At 40.7% G+C, this 23,476-nt stretch overlaps 1 protein-coding gene across 1 annotated transcript; it reads right to left on the bottom strand.

Annotated features, from left to right (window-relative positions):
* Positions 1-109: 109 nt before the first annotated feature.
* On the bottom strand, positions 110-21,514 carry DRG1 (developmentally regulated GTP binding protein 1). Its single transcript, XM_046024160.1, has 9 exons — positions 21,356-21,514; positions 20,369-20,492; positions 18,415-18,590; positions 11,172-11,241; positions 8,651-8,820; positions 5,991-6,121; positions 4,474-4,641; positions 4,079-4,201; positions 110-407 (listed from the first exon to the last, which is right to left on the bottom strand). Exons 1-9 carry the CDS (start codon positions 21,395-21,397, stop codon positions 308-310), a joined length of 1,104 nt encoding a protein of 367 aa, XP_045880116.1. The 5' UTR covers positions 21,398-21,514; the 3' UTR covers positions 110-307.
* Positions 21,515-23,476: the final 1,962 nt, after the last annotated feature.

Here is a 23,476-nt window from a genome sequence, read left to right as displayed (position 1 = left end):
CACTTAAGACCAAGCTCCCAAGCACCCCTTCTGCAGGCCTCACAGTACATACCCGTCCTCATCAGTCCAACCCAAAACAAATTCTGACGACACATGAACTGCACATAGCTGGCTTGGCCTACCAGGTCCTTTATGCAGTTAATTTACAAGGTGACACCAAGTTAAGACAAGTAAAGTTCCAGCTTGGATGCCTTCATCTCCCTCCCCTAAATCCTGATCCACTGGCTGCCAAAGCTCAAAAGGGTTTGGGGTAGGGTGCTTGGTTATGGGAATAGCTGCTATGGTTGGCCCAGCAGAGGGGAAGGTTTCACTTCTTCACAATCTGAATGACATCCTCGTCCTCCAACGTATGATCTTTACCCACTTTTTGAGGATTGTGTTTCACAGAGAGACCCCAGACCAGAGCGCTGTATGGAAGGGGGGAAAAAAAAAGTCAGTGTAAATAATCACGTAGCTTCTACCCTAGCTACCAGGGTGCCACCTTTCTGCTTAGATTTAGCATTCCACCTCTTAAGAACCATAGGCTTACAACACCCCCTCACCCCAGTCAATGACTACATTCAAAGCCCATAGGCATTAGCTTTCCCAGCAGTATGGCACAATGGAGCCTTCACATAAAAAGTAGCAAAGACTTCTGGAAGTTGTGTGGTTCCTCTTGTTCCAGAGTGAATTTAGGAAAGTCAAAGAGAAAAAACGCAAATGAGAAATGTAACAAGACTAGCTTAAAATTAAAAGAAGAAAGCATGGATTACAGAAAAATACTCTGAAATAATTCAGATTAGAAATTCTTATGGTGTCAGTTATAGATTGCTACAGAATACCAATTTTTATTGGGTCTATTTAAGCCATCAGTGGGTACTAAGAAATATAGGATCTCCCTTCTTAGCCTTGCTGGGAAGATTCTCTCTCCCTTCCAAGACACCATAACTGGTATGTTCACCATAACTGGTAGTGCCAAAAAGGCACTACATACCCGTGATTTTTTTTTTTTTTGGAATTTATGAAAGTAATTTTTTAAAGATTTTATTTATTTGAGAGGGAGAAAGAAAGTAAATGAGAACACAGGAGCAGGGGGAGGGAGAAGGAGACTGAGCCAGCAAATTTTTTTTTTATCTATAGGCCTCCAATACTAAAAATATGTTATGTTAGTGACAGACATTGAGACCTGCCTCACAAAGGCTAAGAACTATGTACCAAGGGATAGAAAATGGTGGCCACATCATTTGTTGCCTTTGCAACAAAACATCTTTAAAAACCTATGCTCTGGGGCATCTGGGTGGCACAGTTGGTTAAGTGTCTGACTCTTGATTTTGGCTCAGGCCATGATCTCAGGGATGTGGGATAGAGCACCACATAGGGTTCCGTGCCCCTCCAACCCCATGCATGTGCTCTCTCTTCCAATCTCTAAAATAAATAAATCTAAAAAAAATAATAAGCTATGTTCCAAAAAGAAATCATTGAATAAGATTTCACTTTGCAAAAAACAAAAACAAAAAAACAAAAAAAAAATAGGTAACAGGAACAAATACAAAAGCATTTATAAGACATAAAATTTTCAAAGCACTAATAAGGTAAATGCAAGGTAACTATTTTATAATCTTAAACTAGGAAACTAGTTGTTTTTTTAAAAGATTTTATTTATTTATTTGTCACAGCGAGAGAGCACAAGCAGGGGTAGCAGTAAAAGGAGAGGGAGAAGCAGGCTCCCAGGGAGCCAGATGTAGGGCTCGATCCCAGGACCCTGGGATCTTGACCTGAGCCGAAGGCAGATGCTTAACCATTTGAGCCATCGAGGCACCCCTAGTTTTTTGTCTTTTTTTAAATATAATTTTGTTAGTTTTATTTATTTATTTGAGAGAGAGAGAGAGAGACAGCATAAGAGGGGAGAGGGTCAGAGGGAGAAGCAGGCTCCCTGCTGAGCCAGGAGACTGATGCAGGACACAAACCCAGGACTCCAGGATCATAACCTGAGCTGAAGGCAGTTGCTCAACCAACTGAGCCACCCAGGCACTCCAAGATTATTTATTTACTTGAGAAAAAGAGAGCAAGCTAGAGAGAGAACATGAGCACATGAACAGGGGGAGGGGAGAGGGAAAAGTAGACTTCCTGCTGAGCAGGGAGCCCGATGCAGGACTTAGTCCCAGGACCCTCGGATCATGACTCAAGCTGAAGGCAGACACTACCAACTGAGCCACCCAGGCACCCAAAAAAACTAGTTTTTAGCAATCATATTCAATGCCTGCAGTAATATCAGTGCCTCCCATTTTGTTGATGGCAATGTAAATAGGTCCAGCCCTTTTGGAGCAATGCAGCAAACATATCAAAGACCATATTATCATGAATCCTGGATTAAAGAAATTAAAAGGGAAAGGTCTGTGTGTGAAGACAAGAAAACTATGTAAAGAAGCAATAAATAGGAAAAATGTGGTTATAAAAATGATGTGAATCTTGTAACACGGAAAACACACAGTAAATGATCAAAGGACATGTGCCTGTATTCAAGGACACAAACGGAATGCAACAAGGACAAATGTTGTAATTAGCAGGTCTGAAGCTGAAATTTTTTTCTATTAAGATGGTTAAAATGTTATTTGTTCCATAATTTAAAAAAACAAACAAACAGGAAAAGTGACCAAGTAAAATTCTATTTGCTTTGAAATGTCTTTTCTTCAAAATATTTTTCTCCCTTCTCATTTAATTCCTTCATTAACTTACAGTTCTAGAGGCTTAGAAAAGTGTTCTGCCACCATGGAAGGCAAGACTTATATAGAAATCTATGAAGTTTGAAAAAGGAAACTAATCTAACTTCACAAGACTCTCCTTCGCTTGAATCAAGTATATGCCAACATGTAAAGGTCTAAGGTTAGTGGAAATTAGTACCTGCACGTGTTTTAGATAAAAGGAATGCAAGATAAAGGTCTTCACTCTTTCTTAGATCAGAAACAAGTATTTTTTAAAAGTTTTTATCTTAATTCCAGTTAACAGTGTTATATTAGTTTCAGGTGTACAATATAGTGATTCAACATGTATCACCCGGTGTTCATATCAAGTGTGATCCCCATCACCCCTTTCACCCATTGCCCCAACCACCTCCCCTCTGGTAACCATCAGTTTGTTCTCTATAGTTAAGAGTCTGTTTCTTATTTCCTCTTTTTATCCCGTTTGCTCATTTGTTTCTTAAATTCCACATCTGAGTGAAATCATACGGTATTTGTCTTTCTCTGACTGATTTCACTCAGCATTATACTCTCTAGCTCCCTCCATGTCGTTGCAAATAACAAGATTTCATTTTTTTATGGCTGAATAATATCCTATTGTGTGTACATACACATCTTTCTATCCATTCACCAACTGATAGACAAAAATTGTTCTACAGTGGTTATGTGAGCTGATAATGTCAGAAGAGTGGTTAAGGGATATAAGAAAATTCTTTGAACAATTTTTTCAATTTTTCTGTAAGTCTAAAATTAGCTCAAGGGTGCCTGGGTGGCTCAGCTGGTTGAGCATCCAACTCTTGGTTTAGGCTCGGGTCATGGTCTCAGGGTCGTGGGATCAAGCCCTGTGTCAGGCTCCGTACTCAGTAAGGAGTCTATCTGAGATTCTCTCTCTCTCTCTGCCCTGTCCCCACACATGTGTACATGCACACTCTCTCACAGATAAACCTTTAGAAAAATAAATTAAGGTAAATAAAATTAGCTCAATGAGGTCAAAATAAGGTGTCAGAAATTTTTTTTTTCAGTCTGTATCAGCAATGAAAGTATATGAAGGAGATTTAGGGGCATTAAAGCATGCTTTAGGTTTAGAAGGGGTCTCAGTACCCACTGGAGGCCAGTAAGATGCTGGCAAGAAGAATTAACATTTGTTCATTTTTGTCAGCCCACTTGACCTGATAAGGCTTCTAGAGCACTTCCTGCTCCAACCTGGCATGGTTTTAGGAAGACACTGCAGAGTTCTACTCAAGCAAGCATTTTAGCAGCTCCTCTGAAGCCATTTTCTTTAATGGTACACCAAGAATTGCTAGTTATTGGAATCAGGAGCTCATAGGGAAAAGAAGGCACTACATACCCGTGATACTTACTATTTAAATTCTTTGATAAGGTTTTTGTGAATCTTCATGCAAAAATCTTCCACTGTAGTCCTAGAGTAAGGCAGCACCACTGGAGATGTATAATCTGGCAACTGGCCTTTGGGTTTGGTGTAACTAGAACAGAGAGGAAGCAGAGGTTGCCTACTTCTTAGAATGTTCCATGTATTAAATGCAAATCAACCCTCCATCACCCCTGAAAAGATCAGACACAGATAACTTCCAATTAAGGAAGAAAGTATCCTCAATATGGCCTAGCAGATAACAGAAATTCACTTATTTATATCTCCAAAAAGAGACAAATTATGTCAATGAGCTCCAGACAGTATCCTTTTAGGATAGTCTGGTTTAATTCCTACAGCAATATGACCCTTTCTACTAAGACTTACATCCTCACTAGTTTCAGATAGTCCCAGATCTTTTCCAATAGGTCATCAAAATTCCAGCGATGATGGGCAGAAATGGGTACACAGTGAGGCACCTTATAGATGATATCCAATTCCTCAATGGAAATCTGATCTATCTTATTCAACACGTAGATACAAGGTATATAAACTCTACAGAAGTAAAAGAAAAACAGGACATTATTCCGGAGCTGTTGACAAGACTCTCTTGTCTTGATGATTATCAGCATCCCCTGACCCAGGACCCCAAATCACAGACTTGAAAAACATGAGTCAGAGCAACCCCTCAACCCCACCCCCCAAAAGGCTTCCTATCAAAGAAAGGTAGAATATTCAAAAAGTAACTATGAGTTGAGAAGTAACAAAACTCAGGCCTAAGTCTGAGCCATGCAGCTAATTGAGAGGTATCATAAGGAACACAAGCTTTGGAATCACAGACTCAATCTACTCCCAGCTCTGTCACTTCCCAGATCTAAATCCCTTGGGCAAGTCTGAGAGTCAATTTCCCACAAAGTTTTTTTATATACTATAAGTGTAAATATATTCTAACAATATATTTCATGGCAATTTTTAAAATAAAAAACATAACAACTGGGCGCCTGGGTGGCTCAGTGGGTTAAGCCTCTGCCTTCGGCTCAGGTCGTGATCTCAGAGTTCTGGGATTGAGTCCTATATCAGGCTCTCTGCTCGACGGGGAGCCTGCTTCCTCCTCTCTCTCTCTCTCTCTCTGCCTACTTGTGATCTCTCTCTGTCAAAAAATTAATAAAATCTTTAAAAAAAAAATAACAACTAACAATGTCACAATCCTAATGTCCATATCAATACAGCAGCTAAGGATGCTAATAATTTATAGTAAGCCACAACTTTTCAGGCTTCAATTGCCTCCACTTATACGATTCCTAACACAAAGAATTGCCTTTGTTTGTTTTCAAATGAGAATCAAATAAATCTATTGAATAAAAGAGAATAAATGAATAGGAAAGCAACTGAAGAATATTATGCTCAAATGCCAAAAAATTTTAACAGTGGCTTAAATTATTATTTGATTTAAAATACTAATAGTAATTTTTCATGGAATAGGGCTTCAGCTACACACTTTTAGGTTACCCTTAGAAAGAAGAGATACAGCCCAGCAAGCTCTGAGTTCTATGCAATAGCCTATAGGATTTCTCAGATGGATTAATTCTCAGATGGATTAATTCTGAGAGAGCAGATCGAGAACTACTCTCTTCCACCATCATATGACACAGCTTAGGGAACGGCCTACTTCACAGCAAGTAACAGAAATGGAGAGTTTGACCATCATAATCAAATTTCAGACCAAAGAAGAATGTTAGAAATCAAAACCAACCCAGCTAACAAAACCAAGGCCCACTATTATTTGAGATAATTAGCACAGCCAGTTAGAATCAATGTCTTCCAGATTAATAATCCAATACTGTTTCCACCACTACAAGATTTCAAATTCAAACCGGGGCACCAGACTATACACTTAGTCATACCTGTTTCCTTCCACCACATCGATGAGGTCGTCTGCTGTGGCATCACTACGCAGCGTCACATCAGCATTGTGAATTTTGTATTCGGCCAGAATGCTCTTCACAGTTTCAGCATCCAGCTCACTCTGAGGGCACTGCATGTGCATAGAAGACAGTAACTGGTCACAGAGCAAAAAAAATCTCCCAAAAGTATCTATCATCATACCTGGATAATCCTAAAGTACGAATTCATTTCTAAAATCTGTTATTCTGGATGAGAGTAACTGACTTTCATCAAGAAATACCTGAAAACTAATAATCTTTCCAAACTCAAGTGAAGGTGCTGTGGACTGAATTACTCCCACCCAAATTCATATGTTGAACTCCTAACCCCAGTTATCTCAGAATGTGACTGTTGGGATTAAACACAGCATCTTGAAAGAAGCAACTAAGTTAAAGTGAGGTCATACGGATGAACCCTAATTCAAGGGACTGACATCCTTAGAAGAAAGGGAGATTAGGATAGACACATAGAGGAAGACCATGTGAAGACACAGGGAGAAGATAACCATCTACAAACCAAGTAGAGGCCTCAGAAGAAACCAACTCTGCTCATACCTTGATCTCAGATACCTAGTGCCTCCAGAATTAAGACATATTAAATTTCTGTTGTTTAAGCCACCTGATATATGATACTTTATTATGGTAGCCTTAGCAAACAAATAAAGAATACTAAATGTTTACACACACACACACACGAAAGAATACTAAATGGTCAAATTCAAACATTATAACAGGATAAAGAGAAAGATCTTCTGGGCAGGACAGCTTACTCTGTGCTAGTCATATTACCTCTACCTCTGAATGGTAAATGTTCTATAATTAGAAGCAAGCAGAAGTGGATAGAGTTGACCACTCCTCCAGTCTAAAACGGTTTTTTTACTTGACTTCCAAGATTCCAAACTCTCTTGGTTTTCCTCCTTCTTTGTCTAAAAAAATCTTATTTACGGATTCTTCCCAACTCTCAACCTATAATCACTGGAGGGGGACCATAAGACTCAATCTTTGGGGGCGCCTGGGTGGCTCAGTGGGTTAAGCCGCTGCCTTCGGCTCAGGTCATGATCCCGGGGTCCTGGGATCGAGTCCCGCATCCAGCTCTCTGCTCAGCAGGTAGCCTGCTTCCCTCTCTCTCTCTCTGCCTGCCTCTCTACTTGTGATCTCTCTCTGTCAAATAAATAAATAAATAATTAAAAAAAAAAAAAAAAGACTCAATCTTTGAACCTCTTTTTCTATTTATACTCATTTCCTAGTTATCTCAGATGAGTTCATGGCTCTAGAGTTGCTATTCACCAAATTTATACCACCAGCCTAGATAATTCCTCATATGCCTGTCTGATCGTAATACTTGGGTATCTAGCATCTCAAACTGAATATCCTTATTTTCCCCACCCCTCCAATCTTATCCTATTCAAAGTCCTACCAGCTACTTTCAAAATCTTTTGATAATCAACCACTTTTCATTTCTCCCACTATTACAACTCTGGTCCGAGAAACATCACTTCTTGATTGGCTTATTGCAATAAACTCTTTTTTTTTTTTAATAAGATTTTTTATTTATTTATTTGACAGACAGAGATCACAAGCAGGCAGAGAGGCAGGCAGAGAGAGAGAGAAGGAAGCAGGCTGTCCGCAGAGCAGAGAGCCTGATGCGGGGCTCGATCCCAGAACCCTGGGACCATGACCTAAGCCGAAGGCAGAGGCTTTAACCCACTGAGCCACCCAGGCGCCCCTCCAATAAACTCTTAAATGGCTTCTTGGCTTCTGTTCTGTTCTTAACCCAATCCAATCTATTCTCAACAAACAGCTAGACTGATTCCACCAAAACCTAAATCAAATCATGTTCACTCCGTTGACAGGAACCCAAACAAGAGTTAACCATCTCCTACAAAGTAAAAGCACATATGTTCTGACTTCATCTCCTACCACTGTCCTACTTGCTCACTCTGCTGTTCCTCAAACATCCAAAGGCATGCTCTACCTCAGGGCTTTGCACTTGGATATTACCTCTATATGGATTGCTCTTTCCCAAGATAGACTTTCTGTTCACACCTTCACATCACCCTTAGTGAAGACTTCTCTAGTCAATTCTCCCACCAACACTTTCCATCCCTTTTCCTAGTTTATTTTTGTCCTTAGATTTAACATCATCTAATATATTGTATTAACTCATTAATTTTGTTCACTACTTTTCCACATAGAATGTAAGGAAAGAGATTTTTGCCTATTTTGCTCTCTCTTCCAACCTACCCCTCTGTCCAAGAAGAGACTAAAACAATGCTTGGCTCATGGTGGGCACCCTATAAACCAGCACTGAATGAATGAAAACACATTAGCAGCCACCTACTTTCATGTAAGCATTAAAACTGTCTATAAAGAAAAAAAAATAAAAATAAAAATAAAACTGGTCTCTACGCCCATATCACACCAAATAAATAACCCAAAAGAAGAAATGAAGTTAAGTCTGAGACTGATTCTTGTCCTACTTTGAAAGTTAGAAGGTCATTGTGTTACCTCTGTTAGGGCTAGCAGAAGCCAGGTAATCTCCAAAGGTCAATATCCCTGTGCCTCAATCCACTCTTGACCCCAGTCCCTTCAGCAGCCTGCCCCATACCATCTCCACTTACAGTGGCCGTAAGATTAATGCCTCCTTTATCCTTCTTCTTAAAGCCAATGTTGGGGGGTTTGCTGTTCAGGCGAATGCCAAAACCTTCCAGCTCATTTTCAATTATCTTTTTATGTCCCAAGGGTTTCAGGACATCCAGAACAATCAGGATCAAGTTACATGTTCGGGCCACTGAAGAATGGAAAAAATAATTTATATCCAAGCAAAGCTCACTGAAAACTTAACTAGGCCAAATACTCAAAAGCTGGCTAAGGTGGGGGACAGTGGAGTTCCATTAAGACAAAGGATTTTTTTTTAATAAATACACAGACATACATGAAGTTCTTAAGGTTACAAAGTCTATGCCAGAAATCAATTTGTAATGTGTGCCTCATTTTTCCACTGGTATATCTAGAAGATGTGTTAACTTCTAGATACACTACCTGAAAAACAAGTCAGAATGAAGGTAAGAACTGAGCACTAACCTAAATCCCTGAAAAAGTTTAGAAAGATTTAAAACAGATTCTAAAAACATAAGACTGTATGCTTGGAAAATTCTTAGTCAACTTTATTATCAGCGTAATTACATATATATGCACACACATATATATCATATACATATTACCTATATATTATCAGTGTAATTTACAAAAAACCAAATTGTGTCCATGTTAAGCATATGGTTTAATGACAAATGTATACACCTATATAACCATCACAGGGAAGTAAGAGAACATTTCCAACACCCCTGAAATCAATCTTCCCCTTGATTCCCAATCACTGATCTGCGGTCACCACAGGTCAGTTTACATTTTTAAAAAAATTTCATATAAATGGAATTATACAAAATATAGTCTTGTGTGCCTGGCTCTTTTAATTTAGCATAATGTTTCTGATATTTATCCATGAGTAACTCCTAATACATAATTCTATAAATAGTTAAATGAATAATTTAATATAAGGATAGAATAAAAATACTTTCAAACATGAAAAGACAAAAATTTACCTATCATTTATCCTTTTCCTGGAAGTTTATTAAACATTGTGCTTCAGGAAAACATGAAAATGACCCCAAAAAAGACACTGACTCCAGGAAATAGGGGAACCCACACAAAGACATAGAAGAAAGCCTCAGATTGATAGCCCCGCAAAAAATCTATAGTTGCACTGTCCAATACAGACTCCCTACCCACCTGGTGCTACTTAAACTAATTAAAATGAAATAAAATTTGAAATTCAGTTTCTCAATCACACTAGTCTCATTTAAAGCACTCCCAATAACCACACGTGCCTAGGGGCTACCATTGTGGAGAGCACAGATTCAGACCATTTCCTCTACTGGACAGTGCTGCCACCAATCCAGATTAAAGCAAGAAGACAGGGTATACAAGGGTACTGTCAGGGTTGTAGGGAAGAATGGACTCAATTAAGACTGATTTGGAGCTATATTTAGGTATCTAGGAAAATACTGACTAATAGGCATTTGATCTGTTAGAACATTTGAAAAATATTAGCAAACACAGAAAAGTAAATTTAAAAAAGAAACAATCATTAATTCCATGAAAATTTCAAAAACAGACTTCAAGAGAAAAGAATTAGCATTGAACAAAAGTTACATATTCAATAGATGATAATGTAAACTATGACTGGTAAGTCAACTAAAAACTGTGATATATTTATTTGAAAGGAGGGGGCAGCACCTAGCTGGCTCAGTCAGTGGAGCATGTGACTCTTGATCTAGGGGTTGCTAAGTTTGAGCCTCATGTTGGGTGCAGAGATTACTTAAAATTAAAATTGAAAAAAAAGAAAAGGGGGGGGAGACCTGGGTGTCTCAGTCAGTCAAGTGACTGCCTTTGGCTCAGGTCATGGTCCCAGGATCCTGGCATAGAGCCCCACATTGCACTGGACACCCTGCTTGGCATGGAGCCTGCTTCTTCTTCTGCCCCTCCCCCGCTCGTGCTCTCTCAATTAAATAAAATCTTCAAAAAAGAAATAAGAAAAAAGATATAGAAGAGAGCTAATTCTCCACCATAACATGAAACCAATAAATGACATCTAAAATTAATTAATCATGAAATAGCAATATAAGCATAATATATGAAAATATTCTGTTAAACAACAGTTGAAGAGTTGATTAACAGTTGCCAATGGGGAATGACTATGGAGGTGAGGAAAAGTGGAAAAGCAGATTGTTGCAATTTATGATGACCCTTTTATAATATTTTACTTCAAGTAAAAGAAGAAAAGAAGGAAAGGCATGAGTGGGAGTCAGGAAACCCAAGTTCTAGTTCTGAATCGGCCACAACTAGGGCAACAACGGACTGAAGCACTTCACTTCTCCCGTCCTTAGTGTTTCTCCTCAAATGGAGATGTGGACTTACTTTCTGAAGTCCCTTCAAGTTCTGACATCCTACTCCAGTAAGAAGTCAGGTAAAACTATGCCCTTCATTGTGGTAAACTCTCTTAAGTCCAAGAATCCCCAATAAAGGAACAGTACCCAATAAAGGGATGATATCCCAGGATGGTGGCTCTGGACCACTCACCTGCAATGACTTGACGGCCTCTACCTTTCCCATCCTTGGCACCCTCAATGATACCCGGAAGATCCAGGAGCTGCAAGGTTAAGGACAGGATAAAGAAGAGAAGGGAAAAAGAAGTCATAAATCTGAACAAACAGAATGACTTCAAGTATCCAAAGCATAAAAGATCAAATCCAACCTTCTTTATGAGTGTACATTATTTTTACTATGCACTTAAATGTCAGGTTTTTTTATATACTTTTTAGTAAGTTTTTTATGTATTTTACCTAGTTTAAAATGCCTAACAACCCTGAGATAAGGATATTAGCTGAGATTCACAGATGTTAAGTGATTTGCCCCAAATCACAATCCTAATAAATTAAGTTAAGATTATAACTCACACTTTAAGGGCCAAACCCATTATTCTACATTATTATCTTCTAGGGGCGCCTGGGTGGCTCAGTTAGTTAAGTGTCTGATTCTTGATTTTGGCTCAGGTCACTGCAGGGTTGTGAGATCCAGCCCCATGTTGGGCTCCATGCTGGGCGTGGAGCCTACTTAAGACTGTCTCTCTCCCTCTGCTCCCCACCACCTCTCTAAAATAAATAAATATATACATTTTATATTTTATATATATATAAAATATATTTTTTATATTTATATATTTTATACACACACACACACACACACACACACACTCCTCCTTTTCAGAAGGCTGAGCCTCCACAGCAATTCCTTACTGTGGATAATAGTTGAATCTTGATATCACATGATACATACTGAGAGCTTTACAAATCCTCTGATTTACAAAAATTTCTGCAGTCATTCTTTTTTTGTTGTTCTTCAATTTGTTAATTTTTTAATTTTTTTTGTTAACATATAATGTATTATTAGCCACAGGGGTCTGCAGTTATTCTTAACCAGGTGAGCACATAATAATCACCTGTAAAACCATTAAAAATGCAGATATCCAAGGCCCATCCTTACAAATTCTAATTTAGAAGGGCAATGTAGGGTTCAGATATTGATCTGTACTTCAAAAGGTTCCACAGGTGACTCTGATGTGTCCCCAGTTGAAAGCGACTGTTTAATTTCCCAGAAAATGCAGTAAAGGTAAAACTTCACAGAAATCATAGTGTATGTACATAACAATAAGAACATGAAAGCCAACTTCAGAGCACACAAATCAAATGCACATCTCAGCAAAATTACAAACTATTATTTATAAACCCTTAAAGAGTCCACTGAAAACAGTTAAGAGCATATATAAAATCTGGAAATATCAAGGGTCTTCTATATGGCCAATATTGAATTATCCACATAAATGGACCAGCAACAGAGTGGCAGCTTATCAAAACATTTAAAACCAGCCTTTGCTATAAGCCTATTGGACATTAAAAAATATACTTCACATTAAATAAACCACAATGGGGTGTCTGGCTAGCTCAGTTTGAAAAGCATTAAAACTCTTGATCTCTGAGTCTTTTTTTTTTTAATTTTTTTTAAGACTTTATTTATTTATTTGACAGACAGAGATCACAGATAGGCAGAGAGGCAGGCAGAGAGAGAGGAAGGGAGGCAGGTTCCCTGCTGAACAGAGAGCCCGACGCGGGGCTCGATCCCAGGACCCCGGGATCATGACCCGAGCCGAAAGCAGAGGCTTTAACCCACTGAGCCACCCAGGCGCCCCTTGATCTCTGAGTCTTAATAAGCCCCACAATGGGTGTAGAGATAACTTACAATGAATAAATTTTTAAAATAGCTAAATAAACCAAAATGAAAAATTCAGGAGGGCTTAGTTCAACTTTTCCTTCCTACTCAAAGTTCCTCCCTATTCTTCACTAAATAATGTTACACCTCTAAGACTAATACAACACACCAAATTGAACTACCCTTTTATAATTTATGTTGACTAAATCAGCCCTGACTTGGAAACTTTAATTATACTAATTTACAAGGTTACATGGGAAGTAATGAGCACACCAGTTCTTGATTTCTAAACACCATTTTCCAATAAAAAACAAGCTAGAGCTCCTTCAGAAGTGGTTGATTTCGGTCCTGGAGCAGGGAAAAATCAAAGATTAGCATGGAACATCGTGTCATGCCAAAAAATAAAGCACTCACAAAAAGATGGGGGCTTATAGAAAGTACACAGGAGCCAACCTGAAGGAGTTCCTAATTGTCAAAACTGGAACAAAATGAATAACAAATAATGGTAGTACCTGATTATAACCCATAAAATAAAATATCCATAAGCCCACACTGATACATATTATTGAACAAATAAATGAGAGAAGAAACAGCTCTTCCAAATAGAATTCTAATTAATAACATGTAGTAAGAAAGAAAAATAAAGGATCAGCGTTAGGCAAGAAGCACAGTAATAACTGCCACAGATAGGATCCAGATGGATGCTAAAATGAGTGGGCAAGTCTGAGAGAGAGGATTTGTATCTTCTCAAAGTACCTCTCCCAAGATATTTACCTACAAAAAGAAAATAATTTTTTTTTAAAGATTTTATTTGACAGAGAGAGAGCACACACAGGCAGAGCGGCGGCAGAGGGAGAGGGAGAAACAGACTCTCCATTGAGCAGGGAGCAAGATATGGGGCTCGATTCCAGGACCCTGGGATCATAACCCAAGCCAAAGGCAGCCACTTTAACTGACTGAGCCACTCAGGCACCCCAGAAAGATATTTTTTTTTAAAGGTTTTATTTATTTATTTGACAGAGATCACAAGTAGGCAGAGACACAGGCAGAGCGAGAGAGGAGGAAGCAGGTTCCCCGCTGAGAAAAGAGCCAGATGCAGGGCTCGATCCCAGGACCCTGGGATCATGACCTGAGCCGAAGGCAGAGGCCTCAACCCACCAAGCCACCTAGGTACCCCGAAAGATAATAACTTTTTTAAAAAAGAAAGACAATAGATTTAGAGGAGAGAAATCCTGCAGATACCACCAACTGATGGATGTCAACATCACCAATTAAGACATGTAACACCATGAATCCTGTAAGATGCATTGAGGACACACCATCATTTCATTGTATTCTTGACAAAATACATAATACCTCAATCTAATTGTGAGAAAACATCTGATAAACCCAAACTAAGGGACATTCTACAAAACTAATCAAACTCTTCAAGTGTCAAGGTCTTAAAGGATAGGACTGAGTAACTATCACATATAGCAGGAGAATAAGGAAGAATAAACACAACACAGGATGATCGCAGATAAAATCTTAGAAAAGGATATTGGTGGGAAAATTGGTAAAAATTTGAATAAGGTCTATAGTTTAGTGACTATTCCATCAATGTTAATCTATTCCTGCTAATTCTCCTGTGATTATGTAGGATGTTCACATAAGCGGCAGCAACATAAATGATACAATAGAACCTCAAAATAATGATGTTGAATGAAAGAAGCCACCTAAAACAGAGTACATTTATATTTACACATGGTCTTATTTATGTAAAACTCAACATGTAAACTAATCTGTAGTGATAAAATGTAGATAAGTAATTGCTTGGAGATAAAGGGGATCAGGAGGGAAGCAGCATACAGAAACTTTTGGGGATGGTGTGTTTATGATCTTGATTGTGGTGATGTCTTCACTAGTATATAGCTATGTCAAAACTTAGCAAATTGTATGCTTTATCTGTAGTTTACTGTATGTGAATTATACCTTAATAAAGATGTTTGAACATCTTTCATCAGTTGTTCCTAGAAATTAAGTCTAGAGTGTACTTCAACTCTCCCAAAGATTCTACCATCTATTTCTAACATTCAGTAAATCCCAGTCTACTAAAAAAAAAAAATTACTTCCGCTTAAAAAAATACATATATACACACATATATCAGCAAAAGGCTTTAAAGTGTATACTGAGCCTAGCTAATGTTCTCAAAAACACAAAAAAGAAAATCCATCTGGATAATCTAAAACTCTGAAACCTAGAATACGGCTATAAAAGGCCATCTCAAAGAGAGAATATTACTCTAAGAGAAAAGAGCACAGGCTTTCTAACTATTTTAACTGAAAACGGGGAAATTCATTGGAGCCCCTACAATAAAAATACAACCTATTTTAACTTTTCTTGACAGGAATTATTTTTAAAGTTACATCAAACTTTTTTTTTTTTTAATCTGACAGAAAGAGAGAGAGAGGGAACACAAGCAGGTGGAGCGGGAAAGGGAGCAGCAGGCTTCCCACTGAGCAAGGAGCCTGATGCGGGCTGAGCCAAAGGCAGATACTTAATGACTGAGCAACCCAGGCACCCCACATCAAACTATTTAAACATGACAACTAGGGGCACCTGGGTGGCTCAGTGGATTAAGCCGCTGCCTTCAGCTCAGGTCATGATCTCAGGGTCTTGGGATCGAGCCCCGCATCCGGCTCTCTGCTCTGCAGGGAGCCTGCTTCCTCCTCTCTCTCTGCCTGCCTCTCTGCCTACTTATGATCTCTCTGTCAAATAAATACGCAGGGAGCCTGCTTCCTCCTCTCTCTCTGCCTGCCTCTCTGCCTACTTATGATCTCTCTGTCAAATAAATAAATAAAATCTTTAAAAAAATAAATAAATAAATAAACAAACATGACAACTAAATTTCAGATAATATCAGGATGCTATGGCTGTAGACATGGAAACGAAACTTCATTCAAAAAATAACCCATGCTTTACATATCTGAATTTCATATTACAACCAAGAGACAAGAGAAATTATTTTTTTAAATCATGAAACTGTAGGATTTTAAGAATTCAATATTAAACTAACTCAAACTCAAATGCCTTTAGAGGTTAAAGCAGCTAAATGTACAAGTCAATTATTTATACAAGACAACAGGAGTCTTAGGGACCCTAGGAAGGTGAAAATAACCCCATAATTTTTAAAACTGAACAACCATTCTGCAGGCTAATATCTGCCTATGTGTTAACATCAGTTTGCTTTATAACATCCCCAATAAGTGGTGGTTCAGTCACTACCTAAAACACCTCCACACACAGTAATTTATTACCTCAAGAGGTACCATTCCATTTTTAGGCAACTTTACTGTTAAAATCATCATCCTTCCTAACAAAAAACCAGAAATCTCCCTCCTTATAATTCTTATTAAATGGTTCCAGTTTTGTATACCTCTTCATCCATGTCACAGATAATGAGTACTCTGCCACAAAACAGCTATTTAAAAAGCATTAAAAAAAAAAATTCAAGGATGGTCATTTTCATCCTATTATGCACACCTTAACTTGGTTTCTAAAGTCAGTTGGGGCTGGGGAAGAAGGAAAGTGCACAGGCACAAAAGAAAGCATCATGCAAAAAAAAGGCGGGGGGGGGGGGGGGGGGACCCTAACAGGTCAGGAGACAATGAAAGGAATGCTTTGTGGGAAAGAAAAGGAAAGAGAGGGTTAAATAGTTCTTTATTCTGATCTACTCAAAAGCTGTGAAAGAGGTGTCAAGAACATCTTATCAAGAAGTTATTCTCTGAGCTGCTAAAACTGTGATTATCATCAAGACTCTACAACCAGATGGCATCAAGAAGTGGTCCAGGGGCGCCTGGGTGGCTCAGTGGGTTAAAGCCTCCGCCTTCGGCTCAGGTCATGATCTCAGGGTCCTGGGATCGAGCCCCACATTGGACTCTGCTCAGCAAGGAGCCTGCTTCCCTTCCTCTCTCTCTGCTTGCCTCTCTGCCTACCTGTGATCTCTGTCAAATAAATAAATAAAATCTTAAAAAAAAAAAAGAAGTGGTCCAGATATGCTCAAGCATCCTCATTCTTGTTATATACATTTGGACATGGAGTCCCTGAAAGGTCCATGTCCCAACACAGTCTTTGCATGGGCAGGAAAAAAAAACCATTGAAAATAACACCAGGACATTGGTCCCTTCCTACTTCAGATCAATAAAGAAGCACAAATGTACCTCACAACTCACTGTGTAGCTCAGCAGGGGGGAAAACAAATGCTTATACCAATAGTTCCCAAACAATGAGCCAAGGGACTCTGGAGCACCACATGGAACTTAAGGGTGGTATGGGATATTCTTAATTTCCAAGAGAAACAGTAATTCTTGATATATGTCACACAATGAAGGAACGACTAGCTCCACATAGCTCACAATTTCAACATTACATCCAACTACATTGCTTTCAGTTATGTCATATCCAAATCTTTGAGAAGTTAGATTTTTCATTAGTTGCTATGGTAAAAAAGCACCACACAAAAATCAATGTGGAAAAGGTTAACAAATGTGATTGTATCCAGTCTGATTCCAAAGTTTGAGAAATTATGTGGTACCCAACAGTGCACACACCCCACTGGTAAATAAATAACTGTGGCTGTAAGGACATAAATACTTAAGTTGTTTGGACCTAACAAACAGAACCATTAGGTATTTCTTTTGGCCTGGAGCATGAAAAAAATTACTGGGACAAGAAAAGGTGTCAGGAAATAACTGCTGAGATATTAAGGGTGCTGTGAGCCAAGAAAGTCTGGGAACCTCCGGCCTAAATTCAAATGTCATAGAATTCAGAATCCTGCCTTCTCAGCTATGCAGCCAATAAGAATATGACCCATTAAAGCTTACATTTACATGTACCTTCTTTTATATCCAAAGGGACTCTTTATTTGCTACCCCTAAATCCATCACCTAAGAAAAACTTCTCAGGACACAACTTCATTAGGCCTCACAGACAAGAATTATCTTCTAAAAAAGATCTCATCAAAAAATACAAAAACAAAAAATAAAAAGGATCTTACATTATTTCTTTATTAAAAAGTTTCTAATGGTTCCTAGCTACAGGTAAGAGAAAATTCAACTGCCTTAGCAGGCACACAAGGCCCTTCATAATTCAGCTCCAACCTACTTCTCCAGATTCAGTTTCTACCATTCCTGTCCCACAACTTCAGCTTGTACCACAGCAAGGTATTTACCATTATGGCTGCCTAAAATTGCCCTTTACCTTCTCTGGCTGATGAAATTCTACGTGAATTTCAAGACCCACCTGCAGTGTTATTTTCTACATGAAGCTTATTTTAACTCTTAACAAACCTTCCCCCAATATCCTCAGGTGAAAAAATAGTTCCTTCTTTCTCTATGTTTTCACAAACACTATCCCACTGTGTTATTGTCTTTATGTACTGTTCTATCTTCCTTGCTAGACAGGAAGGGCCTTGTAGATCAAAGATCAGGTTTGCCATAAAAAGAGCTTCCAATAAGTGCTTTTTACATGAATAAAAGAATGGATCTCTTTCCGTCTGTGGCCTGAGGCCTGACTCACCTGGATCTTGGCACCTTTGTATCTGATGACACCAGGCACAGTGGTCAGAGTAGTGAACTCATAGGCTGCCACCTCAGAATATACCCCTGCCAGGTTACTAAGCAGTGTTGACTTCCCCACTGATGGAAAACCCACAAACCCAATTCGAGCATCACCTGTCTTGGCCACATCAAAACCTAAAACATCAATAAATATCAAAAAGAAGAAAGTTATCTCTTGAAGTGTTGAGATTCATGAAATTCCTTCCACATTCTGGCAGTCTATCCATCTAGAACATATTTCTCCAACTTTCTACAGTTTACCTCTCCAGAGCTTAAGCACACAAAATAGCAATAACATTGTTTATTTATTTTTAGATTTTATCTATTTATTTGAGACAGAGAAAAGGAGAGCACATGTGCGGGGAGCCGGGGGGAAAGGTAGAAGCAGGGAGCCAGACAGGACTGGATCTCAGGACCCTGAGATCATGACCTGAGCCAAAGGCAGATGCTTAACTGACTAAACCACCCAGGTGCCCCTAACATTGTTTAATGGAGTATTTATTTAGAAACTTTATTTCTCTACCACTCACAGTCATACACCTTTCTGGTACCCATAGTATTTAACAAACATAAAATGGGTGGGGCACCCGGCCAACTCTAAATTCTGGCTCAGGTCATGATCTCAGGGTTAAAAGATCAAGCCCAACACAGAGCTCTGCCCTCGGCGCAGTCTGCTTATCCTTATATCCACCCCTGCTTGTGTGTGTATGCACATGTGTTCTCTCTCTCAAATAAAATCAAATCTTTTAAAAATGAGTTTCTTCATATGTGGACTATAACAAACAAAACAAATGCAAAAAGAGAAACAAAAAATTAGACTCTTAAACGCAGAGAACAGATGGTCACTAGAAGAGAGGTGGGGGGATGGGTGAAATAGGTGAAGGGGATTAAGAGCCCATGTATGTGATGATCACTGAGTAAGTATAGAATTGATGAATCACTATATTGTATACCTGAAACTAATATAACACTGTTTGTTAATGTTACTAGAATTAAAAACTAATTTTAAGTAAAAAAAAAAAGTTAAAGTTTTTTAAAAATAAAAATAAATAAATAAATAAATAAATAAAAATGGGTTTCTTTTTTTGTCTTACAAACTCTAGGAACTGTATGACTGAATGGATTTTCTTTCTTTTTCATTTTTTTTTTCTTTTCAAGTGTCTGCAAATGAAGCCAAATTCATGGCCCTCCTCTGGGAAATATATAGATTTTATGACATTATTTTTGGTCCTAACCTTATCTCTCTTGGCTTCAAATTATTCTTCCTACCTTCACTTCTCTTTGTATCAATTTCTTTACTTATCTTTTACCTCGCTGATGTATTTACGTATTCATGTAAGCCAATGAAAACCTATTTTGGATCAATACAGGATATTCTTAAGGATGCCCGGCTGTCTCCGTTGGAAGACCATGGAACTCTTGATCTCAAGATCTTGAGTTCGGGACACACCTTGGGTGCAGAGATTATTTTTAAAAATAAACTTAAAAAAAATACAGCATATACATAAAACTCTAGTTTATCACTTAGACAATATTCATTTGCCTTTGAAATCAGCAGAATTAAATAAACGTAACTCATGAATTAAGGATTAGAAAATACAAATCTAGGGGCGCCTGGGTGGCTCAGTGGGTTAAAGCCTCTGCCTTTGGCTCAGGTCATGATCCCAGAGTCCTGGGATCGAGCCCCACATAGGGCTCTCTGCTCCGAAGGGAGCCTGCTTCCTCCTCTCTCTCTCCCCTGCCTATCTGCCTACTTGTGATCTCTGTCTGTCAAATAAATAAATAAAATCTTAAAAAAAAAAAAATACAAATCTACTATCATAGAAATTTTAAAATTACCTTAAACGATAGACCTGTATTATTTTGCCAGAAATTACACCAAAAATAATTTTTTTTTGAAGAAAAACACAAACCTTCTCCTGGCCCACCACCACCACCACCTTTTGGGGTAATGAGCTCTCTACGAAGCTTAGCAAGGCGAGCCTTAAGCAACCCTAGGTGGTGTGCTGTGGCCTTGTTCTTTTGAGTCCGAGCCATCTGTAAGGAAGGAAATCACAGCCATAAATCAGAAGCAGTTCCTACAGGGTAAAATACCCAGAATGAACGCCCACCCCCCCCCCCCGCCCCCCAGCTGGAAATGATTTTTTCCTAGATCCTACCTGATGCCAATATACCCATTTTAGTCAGACATTAAAAAGAGTGAAAAGTCATCTTCTTCGTTACCCACCCCATTTCCCTCATTACAAAGCAAACAACTGAGGCCCAAACAGAAGAGACATGACCAAGGTCACTGCAATCAGCGCCCGCAGATCAGACTAAAACTCAGATGCGAAGTCCTCTTCTACTGCTTGTACCTGGCATGTACGATCTGATGTGAGGTCACCACTTTTCGGGATTTTAAAAGGCTCTGAGCACTTCGAACAGAACCACATAGTAATTCAGGTTGAATCAACATCGACTGCAGATGTTATCCCAGATCCATTCCTGGGACCAATACTCTGGGAAACGCGGTCTTCAAAGATTGGGGAAAAGGGGATGGGTTTGGGGAAATGATCAAAATACTGAGTGCGTGAGCAGGTCAGGGCTGGAGCGGGGGGGGGGGGGGGGGGGCGGAGAAGACTGTGTTGCTCTCAAAAAAGGAAGACTGAGAGGATCATGTTCGGACAGGAGCTGAACACGCAACGGGGGTACCAATCAAGGAGAAGGGGTGTGGAACGCGGCTGAGAGAGTCGGGGGGATCCAGCGAAAGCTGAGGGAAGTCGGGGAACGCAGGATCGGGAAGAGAGGAGTCGAAGAACGCTGGGCCGGTCCTGACGCCGCTGAAGGGACTACAGGCAAGAGCAACATTACCTAAAGAGGAACACTCTGAAGGAGAGTGAAGCGCCACCTGTGCCCATTACCTCGGCTTCAATCTCCGCGATCTTGGCTAAGGTGCTGCTCATGGTAGCGAGTCACGGGGACTTGTGGAGTGAACGCAGTAGCCTCCGAACAGATTACCTCTCCTCACACAACCGTCGGAGGACCTGCCAAGGCCACCAGGCGCTACTGCAACGCGCAAGCGCGGTACTTTCTACGTCTCGCGAGATAGTTCGCTCGAGGCTCACCGCGAGATGTACAGCTTGGAGTGGTCTCCTCCCCCTCAACCAACCCCGCCCTGTCCCGCGAGCCAGCGCGGTGTCATAGAGCCCGCGGGAGTGGGGGCCAGAGAGGCCGCCCGGGTCTGTAACTCCCTGAGCGCGCGGAGGGTCGCGCGCCGCTCGGCCCCGCCCCGCCCTGCCGGACCTGCGCCCACGCACTGTTCCGCGCCCAGTGCCTGGTGTGTGAGCAATGGTTTCTCCCTACTGCCAGCTAGACCCGCAGCTCTAGGACCGAGGGCGTGAGCAATAAGCGCTCTCAAGCCCTCTACTCCTCTTCCTCGCCAGCAGCGGCGGGTCCTAATGAGGCGGAAAAGCCCAAAATGGCCGCCTAACTGAGATAAGGAACCCCCCAGAATGACTTGGCACTTCTCCACTCAGTCACTTCCGCATAGCTTTAAAAACTGCCGTATGACCCCGAGCCAATCAGCTATGCGATACCGCGAAAAATCCCTAGTTTGCCTATAAATATCCACCCCAATCATAGCTGGGTGCTCAGATATTGGGAAGCATCCCGCTGAGCCCGTCGGTATTAATAAAGCTGTGTTGTGTCCCACCTCTCTGCGTGCCGCTTGAGTTTCTCAGTCGCCTCAGAACTTCCGCAACATTTGGTTCCCTGACCGGGGAACTGAACCCCGCTAGCCCCTTGTGCCACCTGTGTGGGACCGGAGATGGGCCACGAAAGACAGCGGAGTGCCTAACATAGGGTTTGGGTGCGCGCCACTGATTTCGAGGGACCCGAGGCTGGGTTCTCCCGGACAGCTGCGGCTTGTCTCCGCCCTGCTGGACCAGCGATAGGAGACCGGGGACAGCTGGCCAGACCCATCGGTTGGATCAGGTAAGCCCCAGGACCACTGTCCGAGTCAGACCCGTCCATCAGGACGGGAGGGGAGACTGATCACCTCCCATTAGCCAGGGACACCCAGAGAGGGTTTATCCAACCTGTTTGAATCTGAGGAACGTTTGAGTGTATGAGTGTGTCTGTATGGCTTCACTGCTTCAGCTACGGAGTCTGAGTGGGCTGCACCCTGAGTCTCACAGAGCGTCATAGGGCATAACGGTCATCTACTCCACCCTCCGGGACCTACTATCGGTAGATAGACCTTAGCTAAGACGCTCCTAAGTTCCTGCGAGGGATGTGAGCAGGACAGCACCCGAAAATACCCCACCCTTCGTTTGCAACACTGTTCACAATGGGTGGGAAACCCAGTAAACCATACTGCCTTAGATTGTATGCTTAAAAACTTAAGGAAAGGCTTTAGTGCCGAATACGGGGTACATATGACCCTGGGAAAACTGAGGACTCTATGTGAGCTAGAGTGACCTGCTTTTGATGTTGGCTGGCCCTCAGAAGGAACCTTAGACCTCCCCACCATCGGGCAAGTTTATCGTGTAATCACAAGAAACCTAGGACATCCGGACCAGTTCCCAAAAATTGATTCCTGGTTAGAAATAGCCAGGACCCTTGTTCTCTGCTAGTGGCAAGGGACAGTGCAGGATTCTCATCGCACAGCTGACCAAGGGCATCCGAAGTAAGGCCATACACCAAGGGGACCCAGACGATGAACTCCCACCGCCCTATGGACCTCCAAACCTCCCGACTGCCTCGGTCCTCCTGACTGCACCTGAGGTGGGACCCGGCACACCGCCACCTTCTGTTTCACCACCAGACATACCCTCCCCACCTCCTCTCACTACAACACCATCAATAGCTCCTCCGGTGTCCCCAGCCCTGCCAATGACAACTATTTCCCCACCGCCTCCAACTCCCCAGATGCCGGTGACCCCACAGACAGCACCAGTTTCCTCGCCAACTGTTCCTGAGAGGGACCCCTCCCCAGAAAGCGAGCCATGGAACATCACACACCACCTCCAAACGTGAGAAAT

Source organism: Meles meles, chromosome 12, assembly GCF_922984935.1.
Source record: "Meles meles chromosome 12, mMelMel3.1 paternal haplotype, whole genome shotgun sequence".
NCBI classification, from domain to species: domain Eukaryota; kingdom Metazoa; phylum Chordata; class Mammalia; order Carnivora; family Mustelidae; genus Meles; species Meles meles.
The sequence above is the reverse complement of the archived record's forward strand: the minus strand, read 5'-3'. Positions and strand labels throughout refer to the sequence as shown.

Bases quoted from the DNA above. Each gene is read 5' to 3' on its own strand.
- DRG1 (XM_046024160.1), bottom strand. From the start codon at position 21,397: ATGAGCAGCACCTTAGCCAAGATCGCGGAGATTGAAGCCGAG. The intron at 20,493-21,355 runs GTAATGGGCACA...CCTTCCTTACAG, and splicing joins TCGCGGAGATTGAAGCCGAG to ATGGCTCGGACTCAAAAGAA. The intron at 18,591-20,368 runs GTTTGTGTTTTT...TTGATGTTTTAG, and splicing joins TGGTGGTGGGCCAGGAGAAG to GTTTTGATGTGGCCAAGACA.